Below are 27,740 nucleotides of genomic sequence, written 5' to 3'. Positions count from 1 at the left end.
CATGTCATCGAAAATCATGAAAAAGCGTCATAGTATAGCATGTTGTCTGAAATCATGAAAAAACGTCATAGTGTAGCATGTCGTCAAAAACCATGAAAAAACGTCATAGTAGAGCATGTCGTCAAAAACCATGTAAAAATGTCATAGTATTCAATGTCGTCAAAAATCATGAAAAAACCTCATAGTATAGCATATCGTCAAAAACGTCATAGTATAGTATGTCATCAAAAACCATGAAAAAACGTCATAGTATAGCATGTCGTCAAAAACCATGAAAAAACGTCATAGTATAGTATGTCGTCAAAAAATCATGAAAAAACGTCATAGTACAGCATGTCATCAAAAATCATGCAAAAATGTCATAGTATAGCATGTCGTCAAAAATCATGAAAAAATGTCATAGTGTAGCATGTCGTCAAAAACCATGTAAAAATGTCATAGTATTCAATGTCGTCAAAAATCATGAAAAAACCTCATAGTATAGCATATCGTCAAAAACGTCATACTATAGTATGTCGTCAAAACCATGAAAAAACGTCATAGTATAGCATGTCGTCAAAAACCACAGAAAAAATGTCATAGTATAGTATGTCATCAAAAATCATGAAAAAACGTCATAGTATAGTAAGTTGTCAAAAATCATAAAAAAGTGTCATAGTATAGCGTTTCATCAAAAATCATGTAAAACTGTCATCGTATAGCATGTCGTCAAAAATCATGAAAAAACGTCATAGTATAGCATGTCGTCAAAAATCGTGAAAAAATGTCATAGTATAGCATGTTGTCCAAAATTATGTAAAAAAGTCATAGTATAGCATGTCGTCCGAAATCATGAAAAGAAGTCATAGTATATCATGTTGTCAAAAACCATGAAAAAACGTCATAGTATAGCATGTCGTGAAAAATCATGTAAAAATGTCATAGTATAGCATGTTGTCCGAAATGATGACAAAATGTTATAGTATGGAATGTCAAAACAAAATAGTCATGGTATAGCATGCCATAAAACTTAAATTAAAAAAATGATTGTACAGTATGAAGAGATATTAAAGATGTTAAAAAAAAGGATATACTATGTAAAAAAAAATAATATAAAACATTCTAGAACCATAAACTACATTAAAAGAATGGACATAGGCACAATAACATCATCTATTGGTCTGCGAAGCTGTAAAGACCAAAACTGTCTTTTTGTACCAGGCTATTGTAAAGTTTGACATTTTAACATAAGAATACGAATAATAATAACTTTATTCATCCCCAAGGGGCAATTCAATTATCTGTCAGCTCATCTATCATATGTCAAAGAATTATAAAGCCTGATGGCTGTTGGTATATAGGATGTTCTGTATCTCTCTGTCCTGCATCGAAGAGAGAGGAGCCGTCCACCACAGTTTTTTTGGTCCATCAAGGTGTTGTGGAGTGGATGATCTGGGTTGTTCATGATGGCCTCGAACATCTTCAGTGTGCATCTCTCCACCACCTCCTCCAGTGTGTCCAACCTGACTCCAATCACAGAGCCAGCTCTTTTGACTAGTTTGTCCAGCCACCTTGCATCTTTGTGTCTGATGCTTCCTCCCCAGCAGACTGCAGCATAAAACAACCACCACAGACTGATAAACATATACATATATATACATGGGTGTTGATGGGGATTGACTCACTGTTGGAGCCAGCATCTAGTGGCCATTGGAGAAACTGCAAATGTTGGCACTTGCACATTTGCTTCATTTCTCAACCCCAAAAGAAAAAGTGAAGAATAAAAGGAGCAAGGAGGACAAAGAGAAAAGGAATACACAATGAAAGAGAGAAACTGTTTCATCAGTGGAGTTTAATCCAGTTTGTTATTTGATACATGAATGCTGGTTTGAAATACACCAATTTAATTGTCTGCACTCTTCAAAGTGTAGGGATGGGGTTCGATAGCATTTTAATTAAACTGAAACCAGTTCCGAATCCAGTGATCGAATCTTGATATGTAGGGAGGGAGGTGGGGGCTGTGCTGCAGCTAGAGAAGTCACAGAAGCTAAAGTATAAACAACACAGTGGAAATGAGGTTGGTTCTACTTTATCGTTCGGCAAATATCATCTATAACTCCAAATTCTCTACATGCACAATGCACTTAACGTTACCCAACACATATTTGTTGTTGCTTTGCCACAAGTCACAGAATCTGACAAGCCACAGAAGTGGAACACCAGTAGGCTGATGAGCAGTGCAGGCATCCTTCCCAAGATACCAAAAACACCACAAGTTCTTACTTAAACGCAATAGCCGGCAGATAAATATTGAAGCTACTTGTCATTACCGCATTAATCACACAACGTTTTAGTTAAGGCAGATCACCATGTACAGTCAGTCGGTCTTCTTTTATATTTGTCTTTCTTTCTTTGCAGATGCCTGTGTTGCCAAAAAGAGGCAAAAGAGGCTATCTGAGAGAAATCACGGATGAAATATTTGATAAAGGATTCGGTGGGCACAAAGCTTAACAAATGCAGGCATTTCACCAACTTGGAACCAGACCCAAAAATAGGACCGGCTATCGAAACCCATCCCTGACCAAGAGTGCAACAATGCAGGTACTTCTACATGTAAGCTTGGCGTGACATATATCATCCTCAGTATGCTATTAACTCAGTGTTGTTTAATTGGCATCTGATGCTCATACGTATACCCATTATTAACATAGTTCCATCACCACAGTTGTGATATTATTTTGAAATAAGCTTATACCACACACAGTAAACAACCATCGATGCTGTCGTAATCATCCGTGAAAACCACTGACACGTTTACATATCTTTGAGTTCAGCTCTGCTCTCTGCATCATACAGTTATGGCTATCTTTCATTTTGCAAACCCAATGTGCTTTTCTCCTCCTACCGACAGTTGTTGGTAGAATTTAACTTTAAAGTCGTACAAAATAAAAGTCCCGCCAGTCACTCTGACACTAGAAGGCATTTTCTCTGTTGTTTGGCTTCATGTATAAAACTGGTGTTCTACTTGAGGACTTCAGGGAGGGAAGAGACCGTAATTGTGTGTCTTATTAAAGTCAGTGTTTTTCAATAAACAACTTAATAATTCTTCTAAAAGAAAAAAGTCATCTTTGAGTTTGTACTTCAAACAATGAAAGTATAAGTAACGAGACTTTTTAAAAGTACCTCTTCCTTGTGCAATTAACTGAACATTTTACAAAACCTTTCTCTGTACACTCTGGATACGAGTGTCTCTTCTCTGTCGAGGAAAAGAAAATGGCGCTAACATTTCCATGCACATTAAGGGGAAGTACAAAAGTTTTTTTTAACATTTTGTATTTCTAGTAAATCCATGGGCAAGAGAGGTAAGGTGTATGTATGCACACACATGGCTAAAAACTCATCTGTATGCATATAAATAACTGTTTCATATCTGACTACAGCTTTCACTATAATAACAGTGTGATTACAGTGTTTACTTTAATGATCTGTCACTGTGATGGGTTGTGTTCCTCACTTGGAACTGACAGCCTTCTTAGTAATGCTTGCTCTCCTGCTTCCTCCTCCTCCTGCCGCGCCTCCTCCGTGCCAAAGATGGCCGGGGATGGTGAAGGCGTCCACACTCATGCCCATGGTTTTAGAAGGGATGGCACTAAATTGCTTCCTGTCTGAACTGTATTTATAGATGGACTCCACCTGGGTGGAGCCAATTGTCCGCGGGCCCACGCCAGCCAATCGTACGAGCTCCTGGGAGTCGGGGTTCATGGTGTAGACGCCCCTGAACTGGCAGCTGGAATCACGGAAGAGGATGAGGAAGTGGTTGGCGGGACTCTTCTCCATCTCCTGAGGTTGGAAGACGTTGGAAGTAAGACAAAAAAAATTGTGAGTGTATGATTTTCAAATGTGCAAGCAGTGGTGGAAAGTGACCAATTACATGCAGTATACACAAGTACTGTATTTCCATTTAAAGCTACTTTATACTTATACTCCAATACAATTCAAAAGGGAAGTATAACACATTTTACCCCACTACACTTATCTGACAGTTGTAGTTAGCCTACTTTTTGGACGGAGATTTCACATTTATAATAAAGTACAAAGTTCATACAACACATTGCCTTGTTGAGAGACTTGAAGTAGTTGTTCGCAGTGTTTATGGCTTGTGACCCAATGCAAAACAGCAGTGTCAAGTTAGAACCGTCTGTCACGTTTCAGTTCCAAAAAAGACACTTTCCCCTTTAAAATTTTTGATTAATGTTGGAGGTCCAAAGAGGTAAAATTCTCTAATATTTCCCCCCAAAGCAAATATTCAGTAAAAAAAAATCTCAAGACAGAAAACAAATGTGTGTATCAGAGCTTCGTTTTTCTTCTTTCCTCTCCTATTAATCATATCACAGCCCCTCAGGTTTATCTTGTGTACTTTTTGAGGGGCTGGACCCCTAGGTTCAACACCACACAACTAAACTAGCTAACAGTATATTAAGTGGTTAAGACTAGCCCCACCTTGACTGGCTACAACCATGAAATGCTGCTGATGCTTCTGTATTAACGAATACTTTTACTTCTACATTTTGCTTGATTATAATTCTGTACTTTTACTTAAAGGGACAGTTCACCACCAAATCAAAAATACATATTTTTCCTCTTGCCTGTAGCACAATTTATCAGTCTTGATTGTTTTGGTGTGAGTTGCAGAGTGCTGGAGATATCACCAGTAGAGATGCCTGCCTTCTCATGATTAAAATGGGACTAGATGGCACTGAGCTTGTGGTGCTCAAAGCGCCAAAAAAATACATTTGAAAAGTTCAACAGCAATGTCTATTTCCAGAAATCATGACCTGGCTACTCAAAATAATCCACAGACCTTGTTGTGGCCAATTTCATGAGGATCTATTTTCTTCCTACTGAACTACACCTGCCAACCGCATCACCACACAGTAGGAAGCGTGTGTCTACTGCTAGCTCACCTAGCTTCACTAAGCTGCTAAAATCACAGCTCAGCTGAGGAGGAAGGCATTAATGTTTGCATCTTGCACTGTTGCAAGTACAAGCCTGTCAGCCATGAGCAGCTGCATAGTCCCTCTGTGCAATGATACAGTTGGTGGGTGCAGTGTAGTAGAGAGGAAACTGTCTATGACACTGCTCATAACAAAGTCTGTGGATTATCTTGAATAACCGGGTCATGAAATCTGGAAAACGACATTGCTGTTGCATTTACTGTTTTTGTGGCGCTTTGAGCACCACAGCTGAGTGCCAGCTAGCTGCATTATGTAGTAGAGAAGGCAGACATCTCTACAGCAGATATCTCCAACACTCAGCAGCTCACACCAAAACAATCTAGATTGATAAATAGCACTACAGGCCAGAGGGGAAATATTCAGCTTTGATTTGGGGGTGAACTGTAACTGTACTTAAAGTAGGATTTTAAATAAAACTCTTATATTTACATTGTGGTACTGTTTAATGAAGTACAAGATCTGAGTATTTCTTCCTCTGTTGCATTCAAGTAACCTAGTTTAGTGCCTAAAAATGCAAGTACCAATTAAAGCAGCATTCACAACAAGATTTAAATGATTAATGTCATAAACTTTATCAGTGTGGCAGGAAAGTGGCTCATAGTAAAGTCAAATGAATCATTTACCTCAACTATCTTGTTTTTCTGTGACTCGTTGACCTTTCCAGCGAGGCAGCAGCGAGAGAGAGCGTTGTGAATGATGAACTTGTTGGACTTGAAGCTTGGCTCTTTAAAGAGCTTTGGCCCTGCAAATACAAACACAGACACACTTGTCAACACTACAACAATTACAAGCATTTTGGTAATGTCTACTCAATCAATACTGAAGAACTGAAAGACAGTGTGCAGTACTGTACCTGTGTATTCTGGGGCAGGGGAGGTTCCATTGGAACCAGTCTCCCAGTCTTTATCTCCGTTCTGATTTGCCAGTTTGCTTGGTGTCACACATCCTGCAGGTGAGTCAGGGCGGCTGTTGGAGAAATGTCAAACAATGAACCAACAGGCCATCAGGTCATATCTGTATCTGAACAAGCAGTAAGTTTAACTTGTAATGATCCATGATGCTATTTTACTAATGCTAGCACATTAGCACTATCTTCATTTACCTCAAGCTTCAGCTAATATTAGCATGTTAGCATGTATACACTTGCAATGTGCTTATGTTTTGCATGTAGCATTGGTAAAATCTATAAGCATCAACATTTAAGATGGTATTGTAATATGATAACATTTAACATGCTAGCATTATTTCAGAGTAATTTGGTCATTACGTTTAGAGGTACCCCGTCATGAACTTAAGGTTAAATTTTGACATGTTGTTTATGCTAACGAAAATTCTCGGGATCAGATTTTGACATATCCTTGGGGGACCTTGAATTTCTGCACCAAATTTCATGGCAATCCATCCAATTGTTCGCAAGATATTTCACTCTGGATGAAATGATAGGGCTTAAAGGACTGACCAACCAGCACTGCCATCTCTCAATACATCCATATATTGTGGCTAAAACCTGTAGAAATAAGACTAAAGATGCATACAAAATGCAGCAGAGTACCTGTGGGGTTTCTTAGTGGAGTCACCACATCCTTTTCCTGGCTGATCCATGGCTGTCAGGTTAAGGGAGGAGTTGGAGTAGACTTTGGTCAACTTAGAGCCTGGAGAAACAAAAATATTAAAACTGTTTTGAAATCATCTGCAAACACTCATTAGTTTGTGGATGACTTCTCACTTTCATTTTACCTATTGTTCCTTTGGCTGGACTCAGAGACAGTTGCGTTTCCTCCCTGGTCATGCTGCGTGGACGAGAGCGGGTTTTCTTAGCGGAAGATTTTCCTTGAGTAGCTGTTTTCTGCCGAAGCACTTTGTCCAAGTCCTCCATGATCCTGAGTTGATTGCGCCGTGTGTACTCCCCTCGCGTGAAATCTCCCCGGCGTGCTGGTGTAGCGGGAGGTGTGAGGGAAGGTGAGGTCATGCCTGCGGGAGGTGTTTTGGAGGGAGATGCCACTCTTTTGTCTGACGGCCCTGATCTGAAACCAAGACGATTTAGGTTACTTTTACATTTTTGACTTAGTTGAGAAACATATAGCTATGCAGAGAACTTTGTCAGCATTTATAAATGTGTTTGTGTGTTACCTGTTTTCTCTTTCTTGCTCATTCCACTGTCTCCTTTTCTTCAGTTCCTCAGTTCTCTTCTGCTGTTTTTCCAACAGCAAAGCTCTACGCTGGGCCATCTCCTCCTCACTACGTACCTCCTCCTAAAACATGGCAGACAGAATTATGATACATAGGATTAGTATTTTTATGGGCATGCACACCAAATTTTCCCTTCCATTTTGTTTTGCAAGCACTTACCTGAAAGAAAAATCCAACTCCTCCTCTTGTCCCGGGCTCTTTCTGCTCTTCACATGGTTCCAAAGTTTCAGTCTGTTTTGTCTGTTCTGACAAACTGCCGTCTCCTGTGGCCAGATCCAGCTGCTCTATGGGGTCTAGGGGCTCTGCAGCAAGTTGTCTAGCAGGTTCCGCTGCAGATTCTGTGTGGTCGCTCATAGAATCAGAGGAAAACTCCTGCCCTTCATCAGTCGGTTCATCACTGCCCCCCTCTGGCCCTCCAATAGATGACAGTGAGACCTCAATCAGGCTGTTGCGCTTGTCTGCATCTCCACCTCGCCCGCCTTCACCTATTGCGCTGAATGCAGCAGAAAGGGACAAAGTCTCGCTCTCAAATGAGCACTCAGAGGGAGCGCCAGAGCTGCTTCCACCACCAGCCCTCAGACGGTCTTGGCCGGGCTGTGGTAAGAGCGGCAGCCCTCCCACAGCCTCCACATCCTCCTGCTCAAGCTCCAGACTGAACTGAGTTGGTGTCTCGCTGGAGCCTGTGTCCGAGGTGTTCTCCTCAGGCTGTGGTTGCTGGGTAGGCTGAGGAAGCTCTTGAGGAGTCCGAGGCCCACCAATACGGAAGGAAGAAGAGGTCTGAACCTGACACTTGCTGGGGGACACGCGCCGCAGGTGGGGGAGGGTGTCCACGTTTTGGGTTGGGGCCAAGACACGGTTGAGTGGGGGGAATTTGAGTTCGGAAGGCCTTGGGTGAGGCTGATGATGGGCCCGTGGGTGGTGCTTGGGGCTACGGGGAGTGGAGGAGGAGTGGATCTTAGTGCGAGGAGCTGGGCAGGAGGAGGAGATGATAGTCTTTGGGGAGGAAGAAGAGGAAACAGGGTGGGAACGCCGTGATGGGGAGGAGGCAGCGGGGGTACTGGGACCAGGAATCACCCAAGCTTTACTGGCACTCCTCGTAGAAGTCTTCGTTGGGGTTCTTGGTGGTGTCTTTGTTGGGGTGTGAGGAGGAGTTTTGGGTGGTGTTTTAGTGGTACCTCTAATTGTTGATTTTGGAGCAGCTTTGGGTGTATTTCTAGGTCTTTGGTTGCCCATGAGCTGCTGTTGTTGTTCTGTAAGTTTCTGCATGTCCCTTTGTAGTGACTGTAGAGCTTCACTCAGTTTCTGCACCACTTCATTGCACTCCACCAAAACAGCTTCACCTCCTTTTTCTTTCTCCTCCCCTTTTTTACTGTCAATAGAGAATGTGACCTGCTTCTCCAGCCGAGGAGGATTGGAGACAGATGGCTTCTCTTTCTCCTTCTCTCCATCCTTTTCTTTCTCTTCCCTCTCCTCCTCCTGTTTCAGTTGTTCCTCCATGCAAGTGAGGCGCTCCTCCAGGGTGAGATTGTCCTCCTCCACTCCCTCTCCTCCTCCCTCTCCTTGCTCTCTTTTCAGTTGAAGGAAAGCAGTTTTTCCAAGCCTCTGTCTGTGCTTGGCAAAGATGGCTTCAATACGTCTTTTTTGGGCTTCGATGCTTTTGCGTTTTTCCTCCAGACGAGCTCCCAACTCCCAGGCCTCAGAGCTCGGTTCAGGGCCTCTGGGACCTGGGCTGTCCTGGCGGCCAGGTGCCCCCGCTGGGGTGGAGGGTGTATGTGGAGTTCCTGGGGTTGTTGGGGTTGGAGCAGAAGCTGACTCCTCCCCAGGAGCAGCGGGGTGTCTTTTTCTGCAGTCTCGTCGCTCAGCAAAGCTTGTCATGCGTGGACTGTTGCTGGTGCTGTTGTTTCCCTGGCGACCATTACCAGGTCGAATATTACCAGGGGCGTTTCTAGGGGTATCATCAGATGCTTCAGAGGAGTCAACGCTGCCATCTCGTAGAACAGAATCATCATCACGTGACATATCAGAGGTGCGTCCTGATCTCTCCCTCCTCTCTCCCCTTCCTTGCCTTTCATTGTCACCCCCTTCTCCACCAACAGGCCGGTGGAGGACTCCAGAACGACAGGGAGCAGAGCTACTGAGCTGTGAATTATCCTCTTCAGGAGAGTGTAGGAAGAAACCAGCAGGGGCTCCTTCTGGACGTAACCTGGGCTCTTGCCTTCCTCCCAGCATTCCTCTTCCACTTTTCTCTGCTGTCCTTCCCTTCCTCCGATCTTTGCTGCCTGGGGTATGAACCACCTGTAGCGCCTCCTCGATGGTCGGCAGCTCTCCCAGTGGAGTTGTGTGTGCGTAAGGCCCCCACGAAGAGCGCTGCGACGGAGCAGAAGCGCTGACCAGGTGGCTGAGTTCCTCTGGAGGGCTGTACGGGACACAATTCATCCCTGCTGATGTCACCGGTGAAGTCATTGCGGGGATGCCGGTGGTGAGGCTGTCATTGCTGACGGAGCGAAAGACAGAATCTATTGGGTTTCCCATGACAATGTCAACATCACTGTCCAGCCCAAATGGGATGCTGAAAGTCACTGCGGACAGGGGACGACTGCAGAGAGGTGGATGGTGATGGAGGAATGGACAAATGGATGGGTTGAGCCAACATGAATGGTAAAGCAGAGACCACGGAAGCCAAAGTAAGAAGATTTAAAAAGTAAGATAAAATATGAGTGCAGCACAACATCTACTATAGAAATTACATGAAGCCTCGAAGTGCAACTACCTGATTTGCTTCTTTGTCCAACTTTTGTGCTCTGGAAAGACAGATAAAAGCAGATTAACTCAATAAGTCCATCTTGGTTAGATAAAACATTTTGTGCATTTCTTTCTGTTTCTTACCTGGTGATACAGGGGAGCTGATGGGCACAAAGGGCTGTTTGAAGATGAAGGAAGGAGAACCACTGAAACAGAAAAATACAACAAAGTGCAGTTCATTCACAACTCTTATATTAAAGCCAATGAAAAATGTAACATTACACAACAGTGAGCATGCGTTACAGCTTTGATTCTAAGCCTGAACCAGGTCCTATTTAGATATATTTCTTCGGTTTATTTCAGTTTTAATCTGTTTTTTTGTCCAATAAATAAAGACCTTAAGGTCTACATTGGTTTAGGACACATTCAACAATCCGACTGAGTAAGGTCATGCCTGATGTTACTCCCTTGACCATCTTTGTGTGAGTGGATGCTTGTACCTGTTGCTGTTCCCACTGACAGGACTTGTACAGTCTAGCAATCCTGATACATCTGGAAGACATAGCAAGTTTCAGAGGTTGACCACCATTGGTCATTATAACAAAGTTACAGAAATGTTCTCATTAAAGAACTGGTCAAGACACAGACCTGTGAGGTCGATGGGTTCTATAGGTTTGACAAAATCAGGCTTCTTAACCTCAAACCACTCCAGCAGCTCAGCTATGAAGCTCATAATGTTCAGCTGAGGAAGACAGCATATAAGGTTACCACGGTGACTCACATGTGGAAAGATTATAAAGGGAGAAATAAGCAAAAATCTTGGTGACTTAATTTCACAGATAGTATCAGATCAAAAAATAGCAGAAAGATATCATCCCAAAGAACAAGGGGATGCTGCATGGAAGTGGATACAACACCTCAAAGCTGGAATAGGCAGTTTTCCTTTGGCAAAAAACCCACAATAAGGTAAGGTAAGGTAAGGTCCGACATTGGCAACAACTGCCTACACTACAAAGCAATCCCCCCCCCCCCCCAAAAAAAAAGGAAGTTAGACTTATCACAAAGAGAGTATTTAAATATGTGTCAGTATTTGCAAAGCTTTTCAAAGTTGGAAAAAAATGCTGCTAATAGTTCAGCCATCTGCTATCTGTAGCCACCAAAGTCCGACAGCTGCGGCAAATTCAAGTTAGTGTTTATTTAACGGACATGAGCTAGAGCCTGAAATGACAGTCATGTCATCTCAAAGGGCCTTTTAAAGCACAAACCTTCAGTTAGTGGCTATTTCAGCCAGCAGAATGTTGCGACTTCCATAGGATCTGCAAACTTTCAGTTGCTGCCATCACACAGGTCAGACTCAGCCCACTGTGACCCCCGGTTTTGGGGTTTGGGCTGGTTGCATTCGTGTTGCAACAGCCACTGACGGAAAATGGGGTGGGGGAACCAGGGGGTGTGCTAGCCAGCTAATTCTTGTCTTTGTTTTTGATAAACAGTGAGGGAGGGGCTGAGTGATTGTGTTGCATGCAGCTCTCTAATAAAATAAGATTAAATAAATAGATGCATGGGAAACCTTGGATTACTTTATGAAGCATGTGCATATGCTTGGCTCATCTGGCAGAGAGGGGGAGGCTGCAGGAGGAGGGTGTATTTTCAAATTCTTTTCCAGAAAACTGCCTACTGCAACATTAAAGAGTAACTTACACACCCAGGCTGAAATACTGCTTGCACTGCATTAAACACGTGTGCATGCCTTATTTTCCATCCATACCCTCTCGTCCATCACTTTAACTGCACTGATGCATCTACAGTATAAATGTGAGAGGTCTTAATGCTTACATGCAGGGCGGGTGGAGCGTAGAGCAGGTCCTCCACAGCAAGGGGACAGCAGCTCTGTAAACTGCTCTCACAAAACTCTTTGATCAGCTGCAGGTTGTATAGACTGTCGGCCACTGACATGGTGTCCTTCAGACACACATCTGGAAGGAGCAGAGAAACAGTTCATGAACATACTATCTAATGTGTGTATGCACATGTCTGTCGAAGGTAGCAAACACTAACAGATGCTACTTAAATGTAAGAAAGCTTTGACAAGTGACTGTACTGATGCAATAATAAGAAAAGTTCTGAGAAATGCTCTACATCATTTAAGCTTTTAAGTCTCTCACAGCATACATTATCTAAAAATAAATATTTAATCATCAAATGTGTACAGTGTAGGCATGCATGTGTGTGTGTGCATATGTGTACCCTCTAGGGGCAGCAAGCTGGGGCAGTAGTAGTGCAACACAGCAGCTATAGCGCAGCCATTAGACAGATCTTTGACCGCAGAGACCAGAGGGAAAGTAGGCGTCAGCTTGGACTGCACTTTGTCCTTCCTATAGCGAATCTAGGGAAGAAAAGAGAGGGAGGGAGGAGGAGGAGAAGGATGAGGAGGGAGAAGAGGGTAAAAAGAGGAAGAGTTGCGCAAAGACACGTAGGAAACAGAAACAGCAAATGGGCAAGTGAGGGGAAAGAGAGGAAGGATTGTAAAGCAGATAGAGAAAATTACAGATATGAAAATAACAGTCAACATTATGTTTAAGAGATTTAGAACGGTGACAAAAGAAATGTACAATCAGCCAGGAATGTCCTTCTTTTTAGACGATAAACAAAACATCAAGTCAAACTATGAAGGCAGCCAAACTCCAGGAAAATTGCAGGGAAGAAAACCCACAGAAACAAAGCGCAAGACCAGTGATGCCTCTATTAAGAAACATTTGCACACACACACACACACACCAACCAGAAGTTGCAGTGCATAGGTTAAAAATTACATTGCAAAAAGAAAAGAAAAGAAAAAATTAATGTAAAGTAAACTATGGGTAGAAAAATGTCAGTGATTATATGTGAAAATGAGGACGTTTGTTTGTCCTCCGGTGTCCATGCAGCAGAACAGGCACTGACGACACTGTGAGCCATCAATTCTGATCACGTAAGAAATACATAATCAGATTAGAAAAAAGTGAATTTTAGCAAAGCGAAAAGCTCTTATACTGAACAAGAGTTAAAAAATACACCCAAAAGAATCCAACACAAAACAAACGCTGCATGTGCATCAGCTGTAACTTGCTGAATGTTACGCAGCCTTGTTGGAGGAGGACACAGGTGCAAGGGGTAACACCCGGTCTCATTATGCCTCCTATAACATGGCTTTGTAACACTCGCTTTAAAGAAAAGCAGTAAAACATGAACAGATGTGGATAAATACTGCTAATAGCTAATGAGTTTTTATTGATCCATCCAACCTCGGGGTTGGAATAGTGATTAGTTTGCAATCTGTCAGTCAGTCAGTCAGTCAGTCATTGATTGGTCGACAGCGTGGAAGAGGTGTGGCGATTCGTCAAGTCTGTCAGTCCAGTCGAGTGCGTTGCTACGGGAGACGTGGAGGATGAGGGTGAGAAAAAGAGCGAGGTGTTATACGTTACCACTGGCGGCTTATTCCCCGACTCCTTCAAACAAAAAGCGATAGCATGCTGGATGAGGGATGGCAGAGAGAGGGAAACAAGCATAAATGACAAGGGGGCCGGTCATCATGGGAACCGCCACACCACAAAGTCACATGGCACTGCTCAGGGAGAGAGGAGCGACAGGAGGAGGGGGAGGAGGAGGAGGAGGAGGAGAGGAAGGGGACAAATAAAGGTGGCGCAGAGGTTGTTTACTAATCAGTGAGGGACTAATGTCACTTCCCTCTCCTCTCCACCATCTCCTCCCCCTCGGCCTTGATATTCTGGGGCAGTCTGAGATGAAACTGATGACTGAATGTAACAAAGTCATAAACACCCCAGTCTCCAAAACATCATCTGTTAATCATAATAAGCATTTACAGGAAATTTCTGCTCAGTCAGTTGAAAAAAGGTCAGCAGATATTTAAAGGACATCATACACTAAGGCAGTTTTCATAACGAGACAGATAAGAGTTATGTGAGGCATCTCCGGCGGGCACAATAATGTCAGCCATAGCAGATGGACGGACTCAGAAAGGAAGATAGACAGGAGAAGAGTACACTTACGGGGACTAGTTTCCAGTACCAACGGTTGGATTGACACTGCCAGAGAGAGCAAGGTGCGACAGAGACAAAATCAGGAGGGAGAGAACAAAGAAGCAGAGCAAGGTCGATGTTAGAAGCTTCAGCAACACAGCTAAAGTATGAGAGACAGCTGCTTCATAGCAAAACACCATGCATGTGTGTGTGTGAGGTTGTTTTTATTACATTTTCCTGAGCGGACTGCAGGTCTGAGCATGTCTGTGACTTGGTGGGGTCTTCGTCTTCCGTGACTTCTCTCAACTTCTGGTTCAGCTATAGGAAGTTAAAGGATAAGTTCACTATGTTGTCCACAAGAGACAAAAACCAAAATATTAAATACACTGAACAAAAATATAAATGCAACACTTTTGTTTTTGCTCCCATTTTTCATGAGCTGAACTCAAAGATCTAAAACATTTTCTATATACACAAAAGACCATTATCCCTTAAACACTGTTCACAAATCTGTCTAAATCTGTGTTAGTGAGCACTTCTCCTTTGCCGCAATAATCCATCCCACCTCACAGGTGTGGCATATCAAGATGCTGATTAGACAGCATGATTATTGCACAGGTGTGCCTTAGGCTGGCCACAATAAAAGGCCACTCTGAAAATGTTAGGTTTTATCACACAGCACAATGCCACTGATGTCGCAAGTTTTGAGGGAGCGTGCAATTGGCATGCTGACTGCAGGAATGTCCACCAGAGCTGTTGCCCGTGAATTGAATGTTCATTTCTCTACCATAAGCCATCTCCAAAGGCATTTCAGACAATTTGGCAGTACATCCAACCGGCCTCACAACCGCAGACCACGTGTAACCACACCAGCCCAGGACCTCCACATCCAGCATGTTCACGTCCAAGATCGTCCTAGACCAGCCAGCCGGACAGCTGCTGCAACAATCGATTTGCATAACCAAAGAATTTCTGCACAAACTGTCAGAAACCATCTCAGGGAAGCTCACCTGCATGCTCGTCATCCTCATCAGGGTCTCGACCTGACTGCAGTTCGTCGTCGTAACCGACTTGAGTGGGCAAATGCTCACATTTCGATGGCGTCTGGCACGTTGGAGAGGTGTTCTGAATCCCGGTTTTCACTGTTCAGGGCAGATGGCAGACAGCGTGTGTGGCGTCGTGTGGGTGAACAGTTTGCTGATGTCAACGTTGTGGATTGAGTGGCCCATGGTGGCGGTGGGGTTATGGTATGGGCAGGCGTATGTTACGGACAACGAACACAGGTGCATTTTATTGATGGCATTTTGAATGCACAGAGATACCGTGACAAGATCCTGAGGCCCATTGTTGTGCCATTCATCCACGACCATCACCTCATGTTGCAGCATGGTAATGCACGGCCCCATGTTGCAAGGATCTGTACACAATTCCTGGAAGCTGTCAACATCCCAGTTCTTGCATGGCCAGCATACTCACCGGACATGTCACCCATTGAGCATGTTTGGGATGCTCTGGATCGGCGTATACGACAGCGTGTTCCAGTTCCTGCCAATATCCAGCAACTTTGCACAGCCATTGAAGAGGAGTGGACCAACATTCCACAGGCCACAATCAACAACCTGATCAACTCTATGCGAATGTGTTGCGCTGCGTGAGGCAAATGGTGGTCACCAGATAATGACTGGTTTTCTGACCCCCCCAGACCCCCCCAGTAAAGCAAAACTGCACATTTCAGAGTGGCCTTTTATTGTGGCCAGCCTAAGGCACACCTGTGCAATAATCATGCTGTCTAATCAGCATCTTGATATGCCACACCTGTGAGGTGGGATGGATTATCTCAGCAAAGGAGAAGTGCTCACAAACACAGATTTAGACAGATTCGTGAACAATAGTTGTGAGAAATGGTCTTTTGTGTATGTAGAAAAAGTTTTAGATCTTTGAGTTCAGCTCATGAAAAATGGGAGCAAAAACAAAAGTGTTGCGTTTATATTTTTGTTCAGTGTATATAATTAAAGGGTAACTTTGATATTTTTCAACCTAAACCCTATTTTCACATATTCTGTGTCTAAGTGACTCATGGAGACAACCATTTTTAAAGTTGGTTCAGTATTGGTAGAGAAACGGGTCAGATGCACACCATCAATTTACGTCCACTAAAAGTGCTTGTTTTTCCCACTGGCAGACTGAGATTACTATTCTTAGTGTCTGACAACTTAGAGAAAAGATCCCTACAGAGTTTAGAGAGTAAGGTCCTTTTTATTTAACCAGAAACAGCCCCAAAGTTGCTTTCGCCAAACCCACCAGACTCCATTTAAATAAACAGCAATTTCATCATTGTAAAGCACACTTTATTCAAAGTGGACAGAAACAAAATAAAACTTACAAATCATCTTGGTTTGTCTTTCCACTGTTTTAACAATCACCAACTCTGGTTTGGTTGAAATAACCCTTAATTCACCCAGTTAGATGGTAAAATATGCTGGCTCTATATTTGCTAAATTACTGTTTATTTAAATGGAGTCTGGCGAGTTTGGCACTAGCAATTTCAGGGCTGTTTCTGTTTAAGAAGAGTACCCAAGATAAATGTGACACTTTCTAATGTCACAATGGAGGGACAACTACGTGGGTTGATTTTATTGCTGCTCATCATAGACTATATTGACTTAGTCTCTATATACAGACTCTACATTCAGTGAATGTAGAGTCTGTAGGCAAACCCCGGAGATCTTGCCTCCGGAAGAAGAGCAGAAGAGCCCTGGTTTCTGGTTGTAGTTTGTTTGTAGTCCGCGTGATATTGACCAATCATGTTTGAGCCGGCTGCAGTTGTTGCCAGGTTAAATGGTCCGTGCAGTGAACTAACAAGGCGGAACATAATTGGCGTCACTGCAAACTCTGAATCCATCGCAATGGTTCAGCATATTTACTTAAATATATAAATGGAAGTCGGAAACGGAAATTCGCCTCCTCCGCCCAAATCAAACCGGAATGCCAAAAAATCAGGGGCCTGCCCCCAGAGGCTGTATCGCCGTCTGCTGGAAGTCAGACGCCGATACAGCCGATGGGTTCCGAGAATGATGTTGACTTAGACTTTATTGTCCTCAGAGGGGACACTTGCATTGCATTGTTCACATACAGTTTGAAAACGAGGTGCAGCTCCAACTAGAAAACAATGTTTTGATGTATTGGATGTGCTGAATGTGCATATTAAGGCAGTACAGGAGGAGGTGCACATTAATAATCCTCCAGGACTGTAACATGCTCATGTGTCATGTGACTGCCGTTGGTTCAGATCGAGGTCAGAACACACTCTCACCACACACCTCTTCAAGAGGGTCTCGGTCCGGTTGTTTTGGTGTGCACCCGAGTGCAATTGCTGTGTTCACACCTGCCCAAATGAACCGCGCTAAGGGGGCAAACAAACTCAAGTTCGACTGAACTGAACCAAACAGGGCAGGTGTGAAAGCACCCTTAGTCACAAAAACATTGGTTCATAGGGTTCAGATTGAAAAATACAGAAATTACCCTTTAAGGCGCTCTACTTTGATAAAAATATCTTTTGTGAATCAGCACAAAAGATATTTTTTCAGCTAGTTGTATCTAGGTGAGAAGGGTAGGCGTCATAAGCTTATAGCTTCAGCCTACACCTTTTTCGGTTAAAATTATAAGAGATACTACGTTGTGCTACGTTGTACTTTTTGTTGAATGACCGAAATAAACATAAACATAAAGTCCAAAAACCTTATGCAGCCTTTACTGAAATGACATGATATATAAAAACCAAAGCACTTCAACTTAAAACACCGTCATTGTCAGAGTCAAATAATGACACACAGGCAAGTACATCCTGTGTAAACGAAATAAAAACTACTATTACCTCCTCATAGCTGTACGCCTCCGCAAACCAGTCAAGTTGCAGTTGCAATTTACATCCATGTCTGTCTAGACTCGTACGTAGGCGTGACAGCTGACAATGCTTCAAATATGGATGCTGCTGCCAAGAAGCTACATATTCTAAAACATGGATGCTTCACACACATCTCTTCATCCCGGCAGCACAGATGATCTATACACTCGGCACAGTTTTAAGATGGACACCCAAGATTAGTGTCACCAATTCAGTACGTGAACAAATGTCTCCCCTTCTGTTCCTGAGTTATGACGTTAAATAAAGGCCAGAAAAGAGTTTCTGCAGAACATCATGATGTCACAGTGAAGTTGACCTTTGACCCTCTGGATATAAAATCTCATCATGTCATCCTATTAGACATTTGTGTGAAATTGTGTCCTGCTTACCGTATAATTCTTGAGTTATGCCCAAAGCATGTTTTGTGACGTCACAGTGACCTTGACCATCGACCTTTGACTACCAAATTCTAATTTGTTTATGGGAAGAAAAAATTAACTTCAGGCACTCAAGCATGTAGCAGGGACAGATGCATTTAAATTAAGCTAAAAAGCCTTTATTCAAAAACCATGGCTGCTTACATTAAAACACTGACCAGATTTGACCCTGGATGTACAGGTGTCAAGCAAAAAATATTTATACACTTGGTGGAGGGTGTCACCCAATCTTATTAAAAACTGAGCACAGGTAGGTGACAGCAATGGATAACAATGAGAGGACATTTTGAAAGTGACACGCCCCCACAAGTATTCTCGTGCTGACCCTTTACTTCAAGACCAACTGTGACCTTATCTGAGACAGATAAGGTCACAGTGACCTTGACATTTGACCACCAAAATCAAAACAGTTCATTGTCGAGTCCAGGTGGATGTTTGTGCCAAAGTTGAAGAAACTCCCTCAAGTCTGGTTTTAAGATATTGCACTCATGAGAACAGGACAGACAGACAACCCGAGAACATATGCCAATATGCATATACCAACAGTTTTTCGGAAACTCAAGATACTGCTGCAGTTTTTCATTTGGCTTTTTTTTAATGGTCCAATGAGGAAATTGCTTAGAAAGAAAAATATCTACTTCTCAAAAAGCTTAAAAGACAGACAGACACCTGTACCAGTGGTGGTCTGGTGATGAAAAGGGGGTAACAAACAAACATCGGTTGCTATCAGGTTTTATTGACTATTTCTCTGGGCTACATCCACACCAGAAACTGAAAGCTTTTCATAATAAAGTCAGACAGAAATCATGTTTTTGTAGAATTTAAATACATCTCTAGATTGTTTTGAGAACTTCAGCTTCCTAAAAAGAGATTCCTTACAGTTTTTTGAAGGCTCAAACAATCCAAAAGAGAAGCTGCAGCAGAGTGGTTCTCACTGCTGACGCTGCCAGTGATGGTAAACCACATCTTAAATAGGTCTCAAGTGAAAAACAGTGACCTGTCCTCTAATTAAATATTTAACCGAATTTGTGGTCTCACCCTGTTGACCCAGAAGAGTAGAGCGTTCTCCCACGGAGCCCCAACACCCATCTGCTCCGCCTCCGCCGCCATCTTCACCCTGCCCACTGTGTCTTTAGCAACCAGCGTCATCAGAGCATCAATCAGGGCGAGGTGGGCTTTCTGCACCAATCACAAGAGGGACAATTTAACCACCTGACCGGACTGTCTCTGGACATACAATGGCACATTTAACCAATAAAATCAGTACTTTAATATTCATAGTATGTTATACTTTAGAGATAAACATACAACAAAGGACCACACACACCTTGATACACTCAAACAGCTACACACAAACACATCACGCCAATACACCCACCGTCTTGATAGGGGTGGAGCTGAGGTCCTCCTCTGTGACGTCTGCATCCTGGACCTTTGGAGCGAAACCTTTCTTAATGAGGAACTGAAGCAGGGCCGAGTTGTCCGCCGGGGACCCCTGTGACGCTGGCTGAGAGACCCCCTGCGCCTGTGCCAGCAGGGCCTGGGCTCTGCAGTAGATCTCCGGGGAGAGTAGCAGCTTGGAGACGGCTGGCTTGAGGTGCTCTTGGTCATACTGGTCCTTGTACAGCGGCTCCCGCAACTCCACAGGGACATTTTCTAAAAAAGGAGAGAGGAGAGTCTCATTGAGCTTTGTAGCCACATGACTCTACAGATGGAAATGTCGGTTTGTCGGTGAGTCCACCACTTTAGTCCAGACTATCTAAACAACTATTACATAGATTGCCATGAAAATTGCACTGACATTCATATTCCCCTGAGGATTAATCTTACTGACCTTGCTGATCCCCTGACCTTTACTCTAGCACCACCAGCAGGTTGACTTTTCAATTTCTAATTTCAGTGAAACCACAACAACATTTGGATGGATTGTCATAAAACATAAGAGAAGGGACGTCATTGGCTTAGTGGTAGAGCAGGCGCCCCATGTACAAGGCTGTTGCCGCAGCGGCCCGGGTTCGACTCCAGCCTGTGGCCCTTTGCTGCATGTCACTCCCTCTCTCTCTCCCCCTTCACACTATACTATCCTGTCAATTAAAGGCAAAAAATGCCCTAAAAAATATCTTAAAAAAAAAAAAAAAACATAAGAGAAATATACCTGGTGCACAGGTCACGTCTGACGAAGAGCACACAGCTCAAAACGTACGTCACGGTGCGATAAATTACATTTTTTTTCTGCAAAGAGTCCTGCAGTGTTGTGAGTCATTCACCCTTCTTTCAGCACAGAGGATTAACACCTTTGTGATCCTCTGACTTTTGCTCTTGCACCATCTACAGATGAAAGTTTCTGCTTATTTTCTGAAATATTTTAAGACTGTCTTGTGGGGCGGGGCGATATGGACAAAAATTCATATTTTGGTATTTACAGGCGATACAAGATATATATCTTGGTATTTTCTACGAAATGGGCGACATGTTTTCAGTTGCAAGTCAAAGCCACATTTGAGATGTCACAAGCACTTTCATAAAAGCAGTAAAATACAAAGACAGGGATTTTATTCCCATTTGAAAATATACAGCTGCACAACATGTACATGAAAAATCATATAAAATAAAAAGCAGGGCTCTACATTAACATGTTTGCACATAGCAGTGGAGCTACAGAGGTTATGAAGTCATTTTCCATCTGTTGGCCTTTTAAATGAATCTAGTGCTGGAAAATGATTTAAATCTTTTTATTTATTTAGGCTATTTATCTTATTTATGCACGGAACATCAACAGAGAGGCTGAGGGAGGGAAGCGAGAGACACTTTGTCCGCGTTATATACGTCTTGTATATGAAACGTCTGTGTTGTCGCTGCTTTTTTTTAAACAGGCGTTGTTTCAATGTCACACATTAGACTACAACTGCCAAGAAGAATGGCGATGCACTGTGATCCACCTCACACACAGACTAGCAGCACAGCACTGGATTGCACCTGTGCTGCAGTAATTTCATTCTTCTCACAGACTGATTTATGTGCAGCATAAAGACAGATGTCCCACTGTAGACTAATTAACAAACAGATTAAACAGAGGAGCAGCTCTGTGTGTCTCTGAGTGTTGCTGGAGAACTTGTGAGTGAGTGAGTGAGTGAGTGAGTGAGTGAGTGAGTGAGTGGGGCGGAGCTGTGTGGAGAGTGTAAGAGAAGAGAGATGCATACTGGTACGCGTTATGTAACACAACTTGACCTTATATCGATGTAAACCGTGTTGTCTAAATTTATGCCTTGCTTGAAAATATTCCTTATATGTTACATGGTCGTTCTATCGCCCAGCACTACCCTGCTGATGGGTGCCCACACAAAAAAAGGACATTTATGGTTCCCAGAGGATGAATCCTAATAACTTTGGTGATCCCCTGACCTTTCCTCTAGTGCCATCAGAAAGTTGCCATTTTTGGATGTAAGTGAAACCATGACAACTTTTGGATGCGTTAACTCCTGTGATCCTCTGGCTTTTACTCTTTCGCTATCTGCAGCTCAAAGTTTTGAAGCTGAAATCTTTCGACATCTTCCCAATGGATTTGCGTTTGCATAAAATTAGTACAAACATTTATGGTTCCCAGAGGATGAATCCTAATGGCTATGGTGATCCTCTGACTTTTCACCTAGTGTCATCATCTGGTCAAAATGTCAGTCTGTCCAACAGTTTATCAAACATCTGCAAAACTTAGACATTACCATCACCCGTACGTTGTGTTTGGTGCTAAGAAGCAAGTGTTTGCACAGTAAGACGCTGAGCTAAGATGGCGAACATGACAAACGTTACATCATCAACAGCAGTTAACATTTCAGCTCAAAGTACTTCTGTGCAGCCTCACAGAGCTGACAGAAGGAAAGCAACAACCGTGCTTATGAACTCAAAGGAGCTCAGAATTAATATTTTAGTGGGTGGCGGAAGTTGAAAGAGTCCACTCTACAAGCGGAGATAATTATCAAGAGAGTAGAGGGACCCATTCATCTACAAAAGGATGTTCTCTGCGCTGCATGTGAGGAGAAACAAAACCATAAAGTTTATGGTGCAGAAGTAAGATATTTTTTGCCTTCCTGCAGATATAAGAGATGGGGAAAAATGAGTCAGCTTCCCTGCTTTGTTCTACTCTAATTGCTTTGTCCACTCATTGTCCCCTGTGGAAAGCCTTACAATGGTCACACAGGCGGCTGCCAGGAGACTGCGGCTCCACTATATTATCAGTTCTGGAAGAGAAAACCAAATAACTACTGGATAAAAGCAAAGAAGTTTTCCCACTATGGAGATGCGATGACGGTAAATGACAGCGTCTGACTGCAGGGAGCCTGCAGGACAAGATAATGTCATCATCTGCATGAACAGCTCAGCTAGGTCCCCCAGACAAGTATGTGTGTGTGTGTGCATGCCAAGTGATCTATGGTTTGCACAGCCAGAAGCTCAAACCAGTATGAGTGGGTCATTTCATAGACACATACACACTGTGGATACAAAAACACACACTTCCCTGGCTGACCCATATTCCATCTCTGGAAGGCTGTACAGGGAGTCGGGATAATCCTGAAGATTGGAGCGGACTCCTTAGAGGAATATCAGAGTCTACATCGCTTCCATTTACTACAACAGTCAATCCTCCTTCCCTCAAAGCCTTTCCCAATTCCTCTCTTCTCCTTCATCTGTCCTTACATCTAACTATGACTCGTAATGAGGCTACAACTGCTCCTCTTTCCCTCTGTAACCTTTATGTAACTGCAACTCCTTCTTCCCATCCGGAGGAGGAGAGAAATTACTGCATAGCCACAGTGAATTTGAATAGGAGCCTCTATGTGTGTCACTACATAAACAACAGTTAAAGTGCACACTCCACTGCAGTGTGACACACACTGTTTGGGGTTAAACCCTCCGCCTTTCACACTCTGCAGCACTGGGAGGAAATAGGACTGCCGTCACCATGGGAATGGTGGAAATGGAAAGTAGCCATTCTGTCCTGATCACAGCAGAGGCGATGAGACTGGACTGCAGAGTAGGAACCAGCTAACCCATTTAACTTGATTCAATCAGAGGAAAAACAGAAACAGGCAGCGAACACTGCACATCACTAACATTGTATGGATTGTTTGGGTATGATCAGACAGACATCACCAAAAATATATAAGTTACTGACAAGATAATTCATTCAAATCTCCCCTCCAGTGTCATCACACGTATACAAACGCATGAGGGGCTGCTGATTTTCAACCAGCTTTGTATCATAATAACAACGTGGACAGTATGTGTGAATGAACTGTGGTAAACTTCCCTCCATGTTATCAGCGCTCAGATCAACCTGCTCATCTCTGGGCTCTAATCCTATGGATTTCACTTCATCCAGTGGATTCTCACCGGCTCTAGGCTGTAGCTCAAACCACAGAGCACATTTTCGTACGTCCGCCACCATGGACAGAGTGTATAGACGCAAATTGAGAGGGGAAAGCACCTGAAACACATTTTAGTGCACTGTTTGGCTGTAAAATGAAAGTGGGTGCCATACTGTGTCCTGTATTATAAAAATGGCGGCTGAAAAACACTTAGGTCAAACAGTAAAACTAAGTAGTAGGCTACTGATCAAACATGAGCCAAGATTCTGTTACTGCGTTGCCTATTTCTCTCCTAAAATGTTTTCAGAAACACATTTTAAGTTACTGTTAAAGGAGCTATATGTAAGAAATCTAAAGCAAGTAGTCGTAAAATCATCCTAATATGTCACAGAGACTAAGGAATAATGTTCTTATAACATACTGATCTCACCGACAACAATAGTACAGCCGGAATATTCGCATTTAAACATTTTTTTTTTTATGGTCTGAAAGTCATGTTTATGTTTTGAACTTGTGTTTTGGCCTGTTGCGCCACCCACCCCCGTCTACCAGTCACACAGTCAGTAGAGTCTCAGCATCAGTTACAGTTACGACTGAGCTACAATGGCTGACGGTGCGACTAAACCCAAACAACCTCGTTATGATTCACAAAAACGCCAAGACAAAACTCGGGGCAAAGCGAGGGTCTATATAGAAGATGCTTTTGAACAGTGGAGACAGTTGAAATCGGAGAAGAATTTGAAATCGGATGTCGAAGTGGCTACTTTTCTCCTCGACAGGTAAGCTTTAGCCAAAGTTGGCTAACTAGCATCATAGCTAAACGGGGATGGACATTTCGAATACTTTCAACTGTTATTCATTTTCGATCATACATTGTAGCCCATGTGCAGGTGGGTCATCGACCCGACTGATTTTTTTGAGAAACAAACGTTAGCAGCACGGCAAGCAGCATTAGCAGTGTCCTCCTCCGCTCTATCCCGGCAGCAGCGTTAGCGGCAGAGAAGCCAGTGTCGGGCGGACACGACTCATAGCAGTATTTTGAATTTGAGTGCAGTAACCGTTTTGGTCACATTCTTACATACGGCGCCTTTAACTGTAATTCAAGATAGTTTGTTGTTAGTCATCTGCCACATTGTTTCCTCAAGAAAAACAGCCCAACTTGCATTGAGTCACTCACTAGCAGGGGCGTTTACTGGTCTGGTGTGGAGCAGTGCATTCTGGTAGTTGTAGGTGTTCTACCTTTTGAGCAAGAGTGAATGCCGCAGCTGTTATCCTCTGGTTTCTCTGCTCATGCAGCACCAAATTCTAAAGTATCTGTGTCTTTCTACTGCATACACTACCTAGTTTTTCAGCAGTGGAAGACTCCTTTAAACATGCTCGTTAGAATGTTCCAGAGGCCAAGTTGAAGTCCTCCGATTCCTTGTTTTATCAGACCATCTGTAAAAGCTCAGATATTGAGTTGACTCTCATATATAGTAAAGAAGATCAGCATCTTGTATGTTTTATCTCATGGTGTCTAAATGCCTATTTGTCTAGACCAAAAAAAGACACAGAGATCATTCATTCTCTTTATGTTAATTAATAAATGACTTCGAAAAATCTAACATGTTCTCAAAAATTGCAATTCTCTGCATGGCTACTTGAGGCCAGTCAGTCCCTACAGACACTCATATCAAATGCCCAAATCTACAGCAGAGATAAACATTCACAGCCTGGTACAAAAAATACCAACAAAACATGGAGGAAATGTCCCTGACAACTGTTTTAGAGCAGTCATCCTCTGTCAGCATCAGGTAGAATGAATCTCAGCTGAATCCGGATTGTGTTTGAATCCCACGTGTGCCTTTATTAGCGCTATTTTCTTAAGGGCTTCCATTAAAATTCTATGAGGCACCCGGTGGGCATTTTCCAGTTGACAGACAACAATAGCCTCCCCTGCTGAGAGGTTTCAGCTCATCTCTCCTCCTGTCTCACTGACTGACCGGACACAAATGTAACATGAAATTCTGTCCGAAGCCATTACTGCAGCACTGAAACAAAAACATGGATCATTACATAAAGAGAAACTGTGCAACTTTACTGTTGCAGTATGAGCCTACAGTGTGACATCACAGTGTTAGTCAGCAGAGGCTGAACCCACGTACAGGGTGCGTTGACTGGAGTGTGTCATTCGCACTGAAGCTGGTGTGAAATAACAGAATCAGCACTGGAACAATAAGATGACTGAATTTTGATTATTAATGTTAGTTATTAAACACAGCTGCCAGATATTCTCTGTTAAACATCAGTGCAAATTAATATATCTTTGGATTTTTGAGCGTTGATCCAACAAAAAATATCAATTCGAAGACTTAACTTTGTGCTCTTGGAAATAATTATGTGCTTTTTCTAATTTATCAATTTCTATTTACATATTTTTGATATGTTACGGATAGTTATAGCTGAAAGTAATCAATTGCACCCATTAAAAGGAGCCCCCTACAGTATGATGTCATCCAATGCAACAAAACTTGAACACTACAAGCCTTGTCTCAGTGGTAGTACATTGGCTTACAGTGGTCCCTGCAGGTGTTACACTGGTGCACCCACTGTATTTTTGGGCCACTCATAATAAACATGAGGTACAAATATGCTTTTCCATTTCTAGCATATTTCCCAAGGGATATATGAATAGCACTTATTTTTAAATGCATGCATTTGTGGACACATGTGCAGCAGCTTTAATCAAAACCACTCCATTGTCTTGAAACACACTATGTCACCTTCACTATACTGCCACGCGCTATAGCACAGCGTGCGTGCGTAACACTGACACAAATATTATGCAGGCCTGACCCATTTGCAGCCAGCCAACACATATCTATGCATCTTTTCCCAGTCGATTTATTCAGTTATAGTGCTATAGGCTTTATGGTTCTCTCTATGTTTATCTCTGCAGGTTACTCTGAGGATGGTGAACCCCTCCACGGGCCTGATGGAGCCTGACAAAAGGCTTTGTTGCACTGCAGCGATGCCAGCCTCCAGTACCTTCATGCATCACGCACCACTGAGGAGATTCCTCCTGACAAGCCTCATATTCACGTCAATAATTGGCTAAAAAAATGCTTCAGTAATCTGGTAACCTACATGCGGAGCTAAATCTGCACAGCCCGGGAGGGAGGGAGGGACGCGCAGGTTAACTAGGCTGATCACCAGTGCAGCGGTGGATGATGAGGATGGATGCTGGGCAGATGGATGCTGGAGGTTCCCCTCGAAATAAAACGCCAAGTCTGACTCCGGCTCCATATATAGCTGGATAAATTATTAAGCGCCCCACCCAAGCAGCGCCTCAGTGATGAGAGCAGTGAAAGACGGGAGCCTGTACCTGCAGAGCCGTACGATTTCGACAGCAGCCACCGGACGCTGGCGCAGATCTTCGCCCGGCTGAAGTCGTACTTGTCCAGCGGTTTGATCTCCGGCACCGAGAAGGTCTTCTTCATCGCGCTGGGAGAGTCCACCATGGCCGCGCTGCGCCGCACGGAGCACACGGAGGCAGCAGGACGAGGACCGCACCGGGAAAATGTGAGGAGGAGGGATGGAGGAGGAGGAGGAGGAGAGAGGGGGGAGGACCCTGTGATGCAGACACACACTGAAACATGAGAATGACAACAAGGCGACTTAAAGTTAAGCAGAGCGGCTGAAAATAGAAACATGAGGCCCAATGTTATCACATACATGAATTATAAGTCAGATATATGTAGAATAACATACCTCACAATGAGATATCGACGCGGCTCCACGCCCCCGTGAACGTCACAACTTGGCCAGTGGAGATGTCACAGAGATAACTCAAAGGTTTCATATTGTCAGCACATGCGAGCAGCAGTAATATTCCTAACAGATGCTCCGGAGAAAAACAGCATCGCAGTTTTTGCCCGAGAGCGCAGACTGAAGATGTCTACTTCCACAGGAATCACAGTGTACGTGTCAGTGACAGTGTCCCCTTCTTCCACATGGAGGTGCCATTAAGCAAGGCACAGACTTTAACCCCAGCCTTCCAGTTAACCAGTAGAAATGTTGCATTTGTATTGCAAAGCGAAGAAAATGACAATAAT

The 27,740-nt window shown here is 43.3% G+C and overlaps 1 protein-coding gene across 7 annotated transcripts; it reads right to left on the bottom strand.

Moving 5' to 3' along the window:
- Window positions 1–1,818: 1,818 nt before the first annotated feature.
- Window positions 1,819–27,740, bottom strand: LOC125885951 (calmodulin-regulated spectrin-associated protein 3-like). 7 transcript variants are annotated; one of them, XM_049571820.1, is made up of 20 exons: window positions 27,397–27,740; window positions 27,011–27,274; window positions 19,662–19,939; window positions 19,322–19,462; window positions 14,174–14,260; window positions 13,973–14,008; window positions 13,388–13,435; window positions 12,171–12,309; window positions 11,760–11,899; window positions 10,575–10,668; window positions 10,427–10,478; window positions 10,071–10,132; window positions 9,955–9,985; window positions 7,344–9,780; window positions 7,125–7,246; window positions 6,732–7,018; window positions 6,547–6,646; window positions 5,848–5,960; window positions 5,618–5,736; window positions 1,819–3,819 (listed from the first exon to the last, which is right to left on the bottom strand). In XM_049571820.1, exons 2-20 carry the CDS (start codon window positions 27,144–27,146, stop codon window positions 3,490–3,492), a joined length of 4,752 nt encoding a protein of 1,583 aa, XP_049427777.1. In that variant the 5' UTR covers window positions 27,147–27,274; window positions 27,397–27,740; the 3' UTR covers window positions 1,819–3,489. The 7 variants fall into 7 exon arrangements, with proteins under 7 accessions (XP_049427777.1, XP_049427776.1, XP_049427771.1 ...); XM_049571819.1 differs by having other exon boundaries at window positions 27,011–27,256; XM_049571814.1 differs by lacking the exon at window positions 27,397–27,740 and having other exon boundaries at window positions 27,011–27,321.

The sequence above is a fragment of the Epinephelus fuscoguttatus genome, linkage group LG3 (assembly GCF_011397635.1).
Source record: "Epinephelus fuscoguttatus linkage group LG3, E.fuscoguttatus.final_Chr_v1".
NCBI classification, from domain to species: domain Eukaryota; kingdom Metazoa; phylum Chordata; class Actinopteri; order Perciformes; family Serranidae; genus Epinephelus; species Epinephelus fuscoguttatus.
The sequence above is the reverse complement of the archived record's forward strand: the minus strand, read 5'-3'. Positions and strand labels throughout refer to the sequence as shown.

Bases quoted from the DNA above. Each gene is read 5' to 3' on its own strand.
- LOC125885951 (XM_049571820.1), bottom strand. From the start codon at position 27,146: ATGGTGGACTCTCCCAGCGCGATGAAGAAGACCTTCTCGGTGCCGGAG. The intron at 9,781-9,954 runs GTAGTTGCACTT...ACCTCTCTGCAG, and splicing joins TGGACAAAGAAGCAAATCAG to TCGTCCCCTGTCCGCAGTGA. The intron at 5,737-5,847 runs GTACAGTACTGC...TTGTATTTGCAG, and splicing joins CCCTGCCCCAGAATACACAG to GGCCAAAGCTCTTTAAAGAG.